We start from the raw sequence: 11,587 nt of genomic DNA, 5'->3' as shown, positions 1-11,587 counted from the left end.
GTGGGCGTGGACGCTATTGTGATGGAGCCTAGCCTTACGGCCGCGCTAAGGCGGTGCAGGCTTTGCTACTACGATAAGGTGTTGTGTGTGCTGTGCGCCTTCTTTTGCTGGTAGTATTGGCCCGGGTCGGGCCTTGGTTAGTAAGTTCGGATCTCTGCTGATTGATTGCTTCGATTGATTAATTGATTGATTGCTGTCCGTGCAGCTTTGATTGATCGTTGGTCGCGGCTCACTGACGGCCTTCTGAAGCAGATTGACAAGCTGCCTTTTCCAGGGGGCCTGTAGGACAGAATTTCCTATTAACAACGCCCTTGGCGAAAGACAGCACTGCAGGTACATTGAAGCTATGTACGTACTGCTCCGAACGTCTAGCAGAAAGGCCAGTGACGGCAGTGGCTGCTTCAAGCTCCAGACTCTGGTTTATGTAGCCCCTGACTATGTCAATGCTGAAAATGTCCACACGAAACCGGCACAACAGAGTCTTAATAGAAAGAGAGCCCTAGCGCTGGAAAGTACGTGGTGAAACCGAACGTTAGGCCTTGGGCAGGACTTCAGTCTGCGCCCCCAGAGCGCAACCACCCACCAGCCAAGCCACCCGCCCCGCGCCTTCCCTCCTGCCCCTCCCACACCACCAGCAACCTTCTCCCAACCTTCCAGGCAAGTGCGCCCCCCCAAGCTTACTCAGCTCGCTTACGGCCTCGCGGTCTCTGGCAGGATATAAAAGCCTCCTTCCTCCCCCCCAACTTTCTTTCCTCACCACCCACCCCATTCTCACTGCCAGGTTTGCCCCCTTTTTCACAGAACCTGCTGATTACAATCTTGGAAGCTCGCAGGTCATTTCTCGGAAGCCCTTCCGCCGTGGGAAGGCCCCGTGCGGCCCCTATTGCACTGACTGGGGTTCGCGTGGCCTTGACTTTTGTCTTGGCTTTTCTTTTTCATTGTGGTTTGCACCTTGTGTGCGACTTCGAGGAAGAAGATTGTCGTTTGACTTGACTCTTATGGTCTGCCGTGTGTCTGCTGAAAGGTTGGATTGTTGGGTACGTCCTTGGTTGCTGGCCTTGGTACGTCTCGAGAGTAGGAGTTATCTTGTACCAAGTCATTTATAGGCTCTCGAATGGATTGAGGCGTGTGACGCTGTCTTGGGTGGAGGCTCAAGGGCGCCGATGTCTGGTAACGCGCCATAAGGCGACCGCGCTGCTGTCCGTCGAAAGCGCCAGTGGCCACAGCATTTCTCAAGGCGAATCACAGGTTCTGTATCTCTCTGGATATGGAGGGCTACCTACGCAATGCTGTACATGGCTGTCGGCGTCTCGCTGGTGTGTGGGTCGAGCGATCCTGTGGGCGACAGGAGACTGCCCTGCCCGCCCAGCTAAATTATGACACTGAATTCTTGAGGGCACGTATGGGCATAAAGGGTTATGGCAAGCAGCCAACTGCATACTGCCTCTTCAAAGGGCTCTGTTGTGTCCGGCTATGCGCATGCTGCAGGCGCCCGCGCTCGAAAGTCTTTGTGCCGGCTCTCATCTGGCTGCCAGGCAGCCACATCACAGCGAGGTGGTACAAAGAGCGTACTAAAGGAAAACAGGAGGAGCTTTTGAGCTGTAAAAAGCGTCGAGCCTTCGCGATATGCCAGGCGTGGCCGGCGAACATGGCCTGTGGCCTCCATAGCTCGTCCGACGCGCCCTCAACGCGCTGCAGGCGGCACACAGAGGCATCATGGAGGGCAGAGGGCGTGTGTACACTGCCTGTGCATGTCGCTGCATCGCACAAAGATGCATTAAGGCAAAGAGTCGCATGGGTTCTTCGCGAAAACGCCGACCGGCACTCCCTTAAGGGCAGAAGCAGCCAGTTCCCCCTGCCAGCCATTCCCTGCCTCGTGCCACTCGCAGCCGTGAATGCATCAGATCTAAGAGTACCGTCGGTGGTTGTGAGAGCCTGGTTTGGGGCGGCGCAGGCCTTCGTCGCGGCCGCTCAGACCCCCTGCACGCGCCTCCAGGCCTGCCCGCCCCCCCTTCACCTCCGCCACCCACACCACCCGCCAATCCCAACCAACATCACGCAACTGCAAGTTCTTTGTGCGGCAGCGTGTCTTCTGTCTCTTTTGATTCTATCCTCGGAGGTGTCCTCAAAAGTCATTGCGGGCAGGGACGTTCCAAGGCGTGCCCGGCCGCCAACGATCCTGCGCTTGACGCGGATCCCAGCTCCCCTGACTTGCCGATACGCCGCAAACGCTTGACAGCGCAAGGAAGCCGTCTTCGCTTTCTTCGAAGTCTGCTGGTGCAGCCGGAGCGGCGGCAAGGGGCGTGTTCACGATCTTGGAGCTTGGAGGGCTCACTGACGACGCTCACTTCCGGCAAGTCAACCTAACTTTCCCTTCCAGCATACGCAGAGCTAACCACCAAGCTACGGGCACAAAGTAGATGGTTCTGGGTCTTTTGCTTAACGCGAGGAGCAATGATGACCAAGGCCATCGACTCTGGTGCCGCTGTCTACAGCCAGCTCCCGCCGACCGCAGCAGCAACAACACCTGGTCCTACTACCTGCAGTGCCTCACAGTATGTTCATGAGACACCTCGCAATGCGAAAGATGCTAACGGGCAGGCGATTGCCTTTTAAAGGCCTCTAAACGTCAAAGGCGGTATGACAAACTTGCTCGGCAAGACTCGTCGCAGATTCCAGAAACTGCCCTGCCTGCCTTTCGGCAAACGAAAACCACGGATTTCCTGGAAAAACTCAACTCAGGCATTGAACACGATCCTCTCTGGTAGCTGAAGGAGCTAGGTGCAAGAGCGCCCTCACGGAGAACCATGGACTAGCCGACAAGGTGAGAGGCAGGCTCCCACTTCTACAGACTTGTGCTGATAGAGTAACCACACAGGGAGGGAAAGGCTTTTGAGGAGCCTGAACCGCCGCTAACTGACAGCAGGAAACCCGGTTGTCGTCCGCGAAATCATCGTCCAAGCGGCCGCTGGGCTTGCCGGCTTCGTCGCAAAAGCCGTCTGCACGACCTTGGACAAGTCCATCGCACGCTTCACGCCTACTCCTACTTGGGAGCTAGCTTTCGGGCATCCAACTATGGCCTTGAGCTTTGCGAGCATTGCGGTAAGGGCTACGTGCTCCCACAAGACAAGAAGTTGATCAGGCTGACAGTATAACAGCTCGAACAGGCACGCACGTTTGAAACGGACAACACCGCCCAGTGTTCAGAGGCAAAGCTTGACGAGGCATAGAGAAGCTCGAGAGACGACTGCTATCCGCTGATTCTCCCTTTCGGCAATCTTCGCAAGATCACAGCTTGGAAACACCAGAAACTTCGGACTGCGACCCATCATGCTCAAGGATCCCATCTTCGCTCGGACTTATCAAAGACTCTGCCACATGTCATCCTTCGGGGCCGGCAACACCAGCAGCACCAGCTCTGACTACATCGTCTTGGTTTCGCAACTCGCCTTCGACGACGGGCACCAACGCCGGCGCACTTAGCAGCTGCTGAGAGGCCTCATTGCCATGCGATACGATGGTATATGGAGGGTGGAGTAGCTGCTACAAAGAATCAAGCAACAGGAAGTCCTCTCTCAGCTGGAATGAGTCGCGTTCCCTCATTTCCACGGCTTTGCTGACGATGTTGCATAGGCCCTGGATCAGAGCCAGACATGCGCGCCGTTTTCGCTTTACAAGAACCCTCAAGACAACGCCTGAGCCAAAAATGCCTGCAAGGCTGTCAGAGTCTCCGAAGGCTGCATGCCACCTTCGTTCTATCAAGAATTACCAACAACGGCGCAGCAGACGTAGAACTCAGGTGCGAGAAACTCGTCATGCTAAGGTTTGTCATGCGAGCCAAAGGCAGAGACCAAACAAAAGTGAGTTTGCTCAAAGCGTGCCCATCTTCATCCCATGGCAAACATCAAGGATTCAAAGAACGTCAGGCTGATATTTGCCAAACGATAACAAACCCATCAGCATCGGCAATGTACTTCTCAATGGACTGAGCTTCTCAAGCACACTGTATCTTGTCATTGGTAAATTTGGAGACAGCCTCATGCAATTTGGCAACACAGCCTCTGACAAAACACCAGAAACATCGGTATGGAGACCATATTCTGCACAAAGCAGCCGCACCATGCAAGCGAACGCCAGAGAAAACATCTGCGTGGGCCAAAGAGCGACTATTGTAGGGTGCAGGGCCTACAAGCAGGTCAGAGTGCCTTCTGGACTCCAGAATGAATGGCAGTGCTGTTGCGACAAAGGTGTGCTCCCGTGAATAACATCTCATGTACGAAGGCCATCGCAGCCCGGGCTCAGGATGCTTCCAGAGAGCCCGGGCAATTCACCAGGAAAGCCAGGCACTTCAGTGCACTAGGTTCTCCGCCCCGGCCGAGAGCAAAAACCCTGATCAAGCTTGGCCTGTCCGATAGTTCGGAGCAGGCTCTCTGCATATCAGTGGACATTTCAATATCGATCTCTTCAGACTTGAACTTTCTCTTACTGACTTGGTCCGCAGATCAATCACACCCCAGAGGTAAGTATGCGAGCAGCCACCGGCCCTTGCCCCATCAACCCCCACAAAGGCCATTGCAACCCGGTCTCTTCTGTTTGAGAGGACGGGCAATGCTCCAGGATAGCCGACACTTTGGTGGATCTGGTTTTCCGCTTGGCCGATAGCAACATCCCGAGTAGACAAGTCCTGATCGAACGTTACCGATCAGGAGTGATCGGCTCGAGGGACAAACATATCATGCTCATACTGATTTCCTTTTGCGTACTTGAATGCACCGGTACTGACTTGGTGCGCAGATCGCATACGCAGGAAGCAATCATAGCAGCGGCTTCTTCAGATGGCAAAAGCCGTGCGGAGACAGAGGCATCTATCCAGGTTCTCGCAATTCAAAGAGCCTGGGAAATGCACACGCCTGACGCGGGCCATGTGGGCGGTGTCGACGTGGAGGAAATGGACGCGAGCACGGAGGGCGCAGGGGATGCTGTGGGCGGTCGAAGAAACCGGTCACTTTGTCCAGCATGACCAAGGGCGAAACACCGATCGAGACATGAACGAAAGCAAGAAATGAAATTTACCAACCGGTGAACACACAAACAGCGACCAAGCTCCTCGTTGGTCGCATAGAAGGTACGTATGCCAGCATCTCCTCTCTCTCCCCCTCCCACCCCGACAAAGGCCATCGCACCCCGCGCTCTTGTACTAGGGCTCGGGCAATGCGCCAGGACAGCCAGGCACTGCGTGCATCCTAGGTTTTCCGCTCCGGCCAAGAGCAAACAGAATCACTGGCTAAACTGTGGCCTGTCCAAAGAAACGGGCTTGTCTTAAAGAACTCCAGTGAACATACCCCCATACATTTTGATGGGATTTGTTGTTAGCTTTGAGGGAAGGCCGGATGCTGACAATGGTGACAAGCAGAAATCCCAGGCAAGATGCCATCTTGGTTGAGCGGAAGCGCTCTCTGAACCTCCACGTGAGAGCTCCGCGGAAGCACGCCCATTGCGCCCAAACATACCTCTGCACGGTGATACGGGCTCCCCCTGCCCCAGCGATACGTCTTCCCGAACACACAAGCCCAAAAAGCTGAGACGCCGAGACCAAAGCCGAATCATAACCACGAGACATTGGAGTTGGAAGAATGGTGGGGAAGAAGACCGGCGTGCAGGCCACGGATGTTGAAAGGGCACGGCGAAGAAGGCTTGCAACCGCATTGCGACAAGTTGGCAGCAGGTTGACCTACTGCGGTTTTGACAGATCGTTCAGGCTGACAAGTCCGGCGAACAGGCAAACCAAGAGGTGACCCGCTAATGAGCGGACGCGCCGGCCGGGATTACGAGACTGGGACTCAAAGTCAGATAGCGGCGGAGAAAGAGATTGCGCCGACCGACGCTCACGAGCAGCGGTGCCGCAGACACAACAGTTGATCCCGGCGGAAATGAGCGCGCTGAGGTCGACATGTCGCAAACCCGGCCGCAAGCCCGCACACCCCCGCCCAAGGTCGAAGAACAGGAGCCCTTGCGCGATGGCTTGAAGGAAGCAGCGAGGCGTAGGTGCTTGATGTCCAGGCGACAGGAAAGGTGCTGAGAGGATGTAAGTGTAGCGTGCTCATCAAAAGGAGCAAATACTTCATGGTTGTACTGACAGTATGCCACTTCATGGTGACTTCGCTCGAGACGTTCCTCCTCGCGCGCCATAGACCGCCGACTCTTCCATCAGGGCGGCACTGATCGACCTCCGTGAAACATGCCAAAGATGAGCGAGGGCGAGAACGAAGAGCGGACCTCAATGGCGGCCAACACCCGCAAGTCTCCGAGCCCAATCCCAAGATGCCATCGAAAGCCAAGCGGTGCCCGTAAGTCTAGTATGATGAATGACCTCGCTCTCCTCTGACATTTCCTTCAAAGAGTAAAGGTCAACCTCTGCCCCACAAGCCATGAAAGTCCTCCGCTGCTTGCCTGATGGAGATATTTCAAAGTTTGCCGCACGATCACGTGCTTCCGCGGACGAGCACCAGATCATATACACACCAGCAAACTACCTACCTTTGACCGAGAACGCCTTGACCGAGAAGTTCCGAGAAAGAAGAAAAGAGACGAGGCGTAGCCAAGACGAGCCACCAAAGGTAAGAGAGTAGAGACGAGAGACTGGACTTAGGAAAAAAAAAAGATTGACTGACTTTCCCACAGACCAGAATGGCCAGGTACTTCTGAAAACGCAACCACCAAAGACAAGACAGCGGAGACAGGAACTTGGAATCAGGAAAAGAGAAGACTGGACGACATTCCCACATGCCAAGACGGCCAGGTACTCAAGGAAAACGACGACAAACGGAATTCCCACTTGCCAGAACGGCCAGGTACTTCTTCAAAGATATGACTGAAAGAAGGTTTCCCACATGCCGAATGTATGTCGGAAGGCCAGGTACTTTGAGAAGAGAGACGGGTATGGATGATCCATATCGAAATACGCAAGAGACTTGAGAGAGAAACTGACTTTCCCACATGCCCAAGGCCAGGTACTTCACGTGACTGAAGGAAAAGCACCATGGTATCCCAGATACCACAACGACCAAGCGCATCGACAAGTAGAGAAAAAATGAGAGTTCCCACATGCCAGAGGCCAGGTACTTTGGAACAACAGAATGACTCGATCCTCAGAAGCCAGGTCGGCAAAGACTTTTGAAACAACAAGAGAGACAGAAAAGCTTCCCACATGCCCGAGGCCAGGTACTCCTCGAAGGCAAGTAGAAGAAAACAATATTTCCCACATGCGCTGACAGCCAGGTACTTAAGGAAGACAGAGAGAGCAGACAATTTCCCACATGCCAAAGGCCAGGTACTTCATGGCGACGGAAAAAGAAAAGAGTGGACTTCCCACATACCACAAGGTCAGGTACTTGACAAAGACAGAAAGAGAGCGGACAAGATTTCCCACTTGCCACTGGGCCAGGTGCTCCACGGACAGAAAAAGACAAGACTGGACTTCCCAACAGCCAAAGGCCAGGTACTTCAGACAAGAAGAAAGACAGAAAGAACGGACAACATTTCCCACGTGCCAAAGGCCAGGTACTCATAGAAAAAGACAGAAAGAACAAGCAACGATTCCCACATGCCACAAGGCCAGGTACTCCAACACGACAGAAAAGAAAAGACTGGACTTCCCACGTGCCACAGGGCCAGGCACTTCTCGAAGACAGACAGAGAGATAAGACAGAATTTTCCAACAGCCGATGGCCAGGTACTTGAAGAGGACAGAGAGATGTAAGTACTTCCCACATGCCACACAGTTAGATACTCCAAAGACAGAAAGGAAGAAAAGCTGACTCTTAAACCCCAATAGGAAAAACCGGGCGCTGCGAAAGTAGCGCGAGACGATGCTGCCTTCCCACGTGCCGAAGCGGCCAGGTACTTGAAGATGGAAGAACAACAACGAAACGACTTCCCATAGACCAGAGGCCAGGTACTTTGAGGTAAGAGATGACGATGAGAAAAACTTGAGATGAAGAAGTCAAGGAAAGGACGCTGACTTGGAGTAGAGAAAAACTGTGAACGACTTGACGGATAAGGCCATGCAAAGCAAGAAGAGTAAGGGAAAATGAGGAAAGAGAAAGAGACTTTGAAGCTTTAGCCGAGGCTTCAGAAAAGGAGGACCGAAACCAGCGGATCTGGGTACCTTGGAGACCCAGAACAGGTAACTCCATGTTCGTGCCGCAAGACTTGAGCAGAGGACCAAGCCAAGAAACAACAGATATCGCGGAAAATCAACGACAAAAGGAAATTCCACCAAGGGTACTCGCGGAAAGACACAGGAACGACAGAATGAACTTCCCACTGAGGGTACTCGCAGGAACAGCAAGGACTCGAGAGATTTCCCACCAAGGGTACTTGAGCGCAGTACGCAACAAAGGAGACTGACTTGAGAGACAACAAACGATGATCATCCAAGTACAGACTTGGTGACCCGGCCGAGTTGTGAGAGCCATCCATCTGTGATGCCAAGAGAAATCGCCGAAGGATCGCCGACTCGGGCCCGGAGCGGAAATGGAGACTGTTGGCGCCAAGATGGACGCGCAACCAAAAGAAGAGGATAAGAGCAAAAGAGAGCGGAGAGACTGAGATGCGAAGACGGACGTAAGAGCTTGGAAAAAGACTCCATGGCTTGAAAAGAGCGAGTTGTGAGAAAAAGCTGTGGAAGACTGACTTTGCGGGGACTTGAGGAAAGAAAGTAATCAAAAAAAGGAAATCAGGACCTTCAGCGCGTGCAAGCGATGAAGCAGAGTTTGAAGAAGCCGGTAAATGGGTGTGTAGCCGCGGGACGACCGTTCCAGGGGGCCCCTATTGCTCATGTGGTGTGGACAAGTCCCGACAAGAGAAAGAGGTGGAGTTGAGCGAGGTGCGAGCAAAAGGCGGACGGCGGAGAAAAACCGCATCGATGCCTGCAGTGCGAGGTACAAGCAGGTGCCGTGGATCTCAAAGAGTGAACGGCGCAAAGAACAGCGCATGGAGACGAGGACTAAAGAGCCGGTGTGCAGATGAGGTTGTGGACATTGACCTTCCAGGACCGAAGCAGCTGAAGAGACCTGCCTGGAACAGGGCGCTCAGGCTTGACCTGTTTGAGGAGAGGGTGCACGAATCTTGCAGGCCGACGCTGAGAAAGAGCTTGGGAAATGGCTCGCGGTTTGGATTGTCGGCCCTGTGAGTAGAGTGTAGTCAGACCGGTCTCGTAACAGCGAAAGAGTGGGATGGCAGAAAGTCGCTGATTGTCAAAAGGATAGGGGTTTTGGGCAAGGCACAGCGGACGTCTTGGCACAATCTGAGGCTCAACCGCCCCAAAACAATACCAAGGATGGAGCTACCCCCTACAGCAATTCCGGATATGTTGAAGAGCAAGGGCAATGCGACAATGACATAGACTTACTGTGGTCAAACTGTGGTACGAAAAAGGTTGTTGTGTCGATATGCGACGAGGAATGACAGAGCTGAGAGCCCCTAACGACAAATCGCTTCCATTGTTCGACGTGCTCCGCTTGGGAGTCTTGGTATGATTATGAACACACTGTGACCGAAGAAAATTCCTGTTACCGACGACGCCTTTGCTATGCTCTCAGAAGAAGCGCCACCAGATGAAGATGATCATGATGAGGCCGACCGCTCCAATGGGGCCATACTGTCGCCGAGTCAGCTTCCTGGAAACGCACGATAGCGCAAGGGGTTGCGACACTTACCTGCTTGACAAGCAGCTCCCAGTTAATTCTCACCGCGGCTTTCTTGTACTTGCGGCTATCCTCGCGCAATCTGCTGCTCATGTCGCCCATGCGCTCGAGGCTGTCACCGCGGTACAGCAAGTCCTCGATGTTCTTTGTCATGACCTTTGTGACGTCCCGCAGCTCATCGTTCAGCTTGTCGAGGTTCTGTGTCGCGCGGCTGTCCTGATACGTCTTCTTGGTGCGCTGGATGAATGTGTCAAACTCGACGAAGGCGTAAGGGCGGCAAGTTGCAGCCAGGTACTGCTGCGAAGGGTAGACTGTGGTGAACTCCTGACAGAGGTCCTGCAGGTAGGTGAAGGCCAGCTTGCGCGGGTACGAGCGATCGCAAATGCAGAGGAAGACGAGGGCATCGTTGATGAGGTAGCTGCGACGAGGGTTAGTGGCATTGTCGCCGGGGTCTCACAGGAGGCTCTCACTCACTGGACGGTGTATTGGCCGCCTTCAATGCTGGCCTGCGGCTCGGAGTTGCGGTTGACGCGGCGCAAGATCTGCTTGACCTTGTTCTTGATGTCGACGAGTTCAGACTGTGACTTCACACCAATGTCAGCTTGGGCTTCGCGCGCCGCCGGCAAGGGGTGACATACCTGTTCATCGTCGACGGAGGCAGCCAGGATCAGGCCTAGACCGGATCAGCAAGCTGCAGGGGCTACGACGGAGCTCTGGTGATCTGCCGGCGGGCAAGGTGTTGAAGATTTGGGGAAGGGGGAAGCTCACCGTCCAACCTCGCGACTTGGGTAGACCTGATCATGTTGATGCGGGCTTGCGCGGGGCATGCGCATCCACAGGTCAAAGGAGGCTGAAGAGGTGGAGGTGGTGGTAACGTGTCGAGACTGGGGGTGTGGGGGAGAGATTGGAAGGGTGGGTAAGTGACGCTCGGTTCGCTACGGCCCCCAGGCCGAAAAAGACTCCCGCAGGCTCACCAGCGTCATCATCCCTGCCCCGTGCACGCCAAGCAGTACTTCAACACCATCTCGTCGAGGCTGCTTGTTAAGCTCCTAGCGTATCTGGCGGCTGTTGAAGGGAGGAGAAGCTGGAGTGGAGGCAAGGCCTTGGACGCAAATGTCGGACCTGCCCACGCCAGTAACGTACACACGTCCTCGTCGTTCAACTCACAGCTACGTGCTAGCCCAGCGCGCGCCAATTGCCTACTCAAGGGGCCTGCTGCTTGTCTGGAGCTGCGTCAAGCCCCTTCTCATCGGAGCCTGGGTGCAGCTTACCACCCGCAACAGCCGCACACATATCCTCGTAAGGAACACCATCTCCCGCTGCCTGCAGCGCTGCAGCTTCATCCTCCTCGCCGCTGCATTTGCTGCAGTAACTTACCTCCTCTACCTTTACAGCCTCCGACTGGCCGACTCGCCGCTGCGGCAGCTCCAGCTCTGAGACGTTGTGCCGTCCTCGGCCCGTTGTCTTGCCCACCACCCCAGCGCCTTCCTTCCCACGCGCTCACCGGCGACCTCTGACCTGCACGACGCGTGACGTCGCCGCTCCTGCCTTCTTCTGTTACGGCGCCCGCTGGCACTTTAAAAACCCCCCTCCGCCTCCGACACCTTCTTCTCTCCTTCATCCTCTTCCTCTCGGCGAGCAGCTCACAGCACGCAGCGTCAACGTCACTCACACGCCGCAGGCTGCACTTCACGAGCTTTCTCTCCCTCTATCTTTGACGCCCACCCTCACATCTCAACCTCGCACCGACAGAGCTCCAACTTCTGTTCTCATTGATCCTACTTGTCTTTCACATACCTCACCTCTGTGCACCATCGCTCACATGGGTTCTCCTTCACGCGACGAGGCGTCCGACATGCACGCCGTTCGTGCTTGCTCTG

At 54.7% G+C, this 11,587-nt stretch overlaps 3 protein-coding genes across 3 annotated transcripts; 2 read left to right on the top strand and 1 right to left on the bottom strand.

The window, feature by feature from the left end:
• Positions 1-2,457: 2,457 nt before the first annotated feature.
• Positions 2,458-3,230, top strand: K452DRAFT_302032 (uncharacterized protein; the record flags this gene model as incomplete). Its single annotated transcript, XM_033542530.1, has 4 exons — positions 2,458-2,555; positions 2,619-2,764; positions 2,927-3,102; positions 3,159-3,230. The coding sequence occupies 4 exons, from the start codon at positions 2,458-2,460 to the stop codon at positions 3,228-3,230; spliced, it is 492 nt and encodes a 163-aa protein (XP_033392990.1).
• A 6,224-nt stretch (positions 3,231-9,454) lies between these two features.
• Positions 9,455-10,604, bottom strand: K452DRAFT_278703 (uncharacterized protein). The gene is made up of 5 exons (XM_033539378.1): positions 10,476-10,604; positions 10,346-10,380; positions 10,182-10,291; positions 9,720-10,125; positions 9,455-9,661 (listed from the first exon to the last, which is right to left on the bottom strand). The coding sequence occupies exons 1-5, from the start codon at positions 10,507-10,509 to the stop codon at positions 9,599-9,601; spliced, it is 648 nt and encodes a 215-aa protein (XP_033392989.1). The 5' UTR covers positions 10,510-10,604; the 3' UTR covers positions 9,455-9,598.
• Positions 10,605-10,785: 181 nt separating this feature from the next.
• On the top strand, positions 10,786-11,300 carry K452DRAFT_291678 (uncharacterized protein). Its single transcript, XM_033541230.1, has 2 exons — positions 10,786-11,006; positions 11,102-11,300. The coding sequence occupies exons 1-2, from the start codon at positions 10,821-10,823 to the stop codon at positions 11,222-11,224; spliced, it is 309 nt and encodes a 102-aa protein (XP_033392988.1). The 5' UTR covers positions 10,786-10,820; the 3' UTR covers positions 11,225-11,300.
• Positions 11,301-11,587: the final 287 nt, after the last annotated feature.

This window comes from Aplosporella prunicola (assembly GCF_010093885.1).
Source record: "Aplosporella prunicola CBS 121167 unplaced genomic scaffold K452scaffold_31, whole genome shotgun sequence".
Lineage (NCBI taxonomy): Eukaryota > Fungi > Ascomycota > Dothideomycetes > Botryosphaeriales > Aplosporellaceae > Aplosporella > Aplosporella prunicola.
Note: the sequence above shows the minus strand (reverse complement) of the source record. Positions and strands in the feature narration are given on the sequence as shown.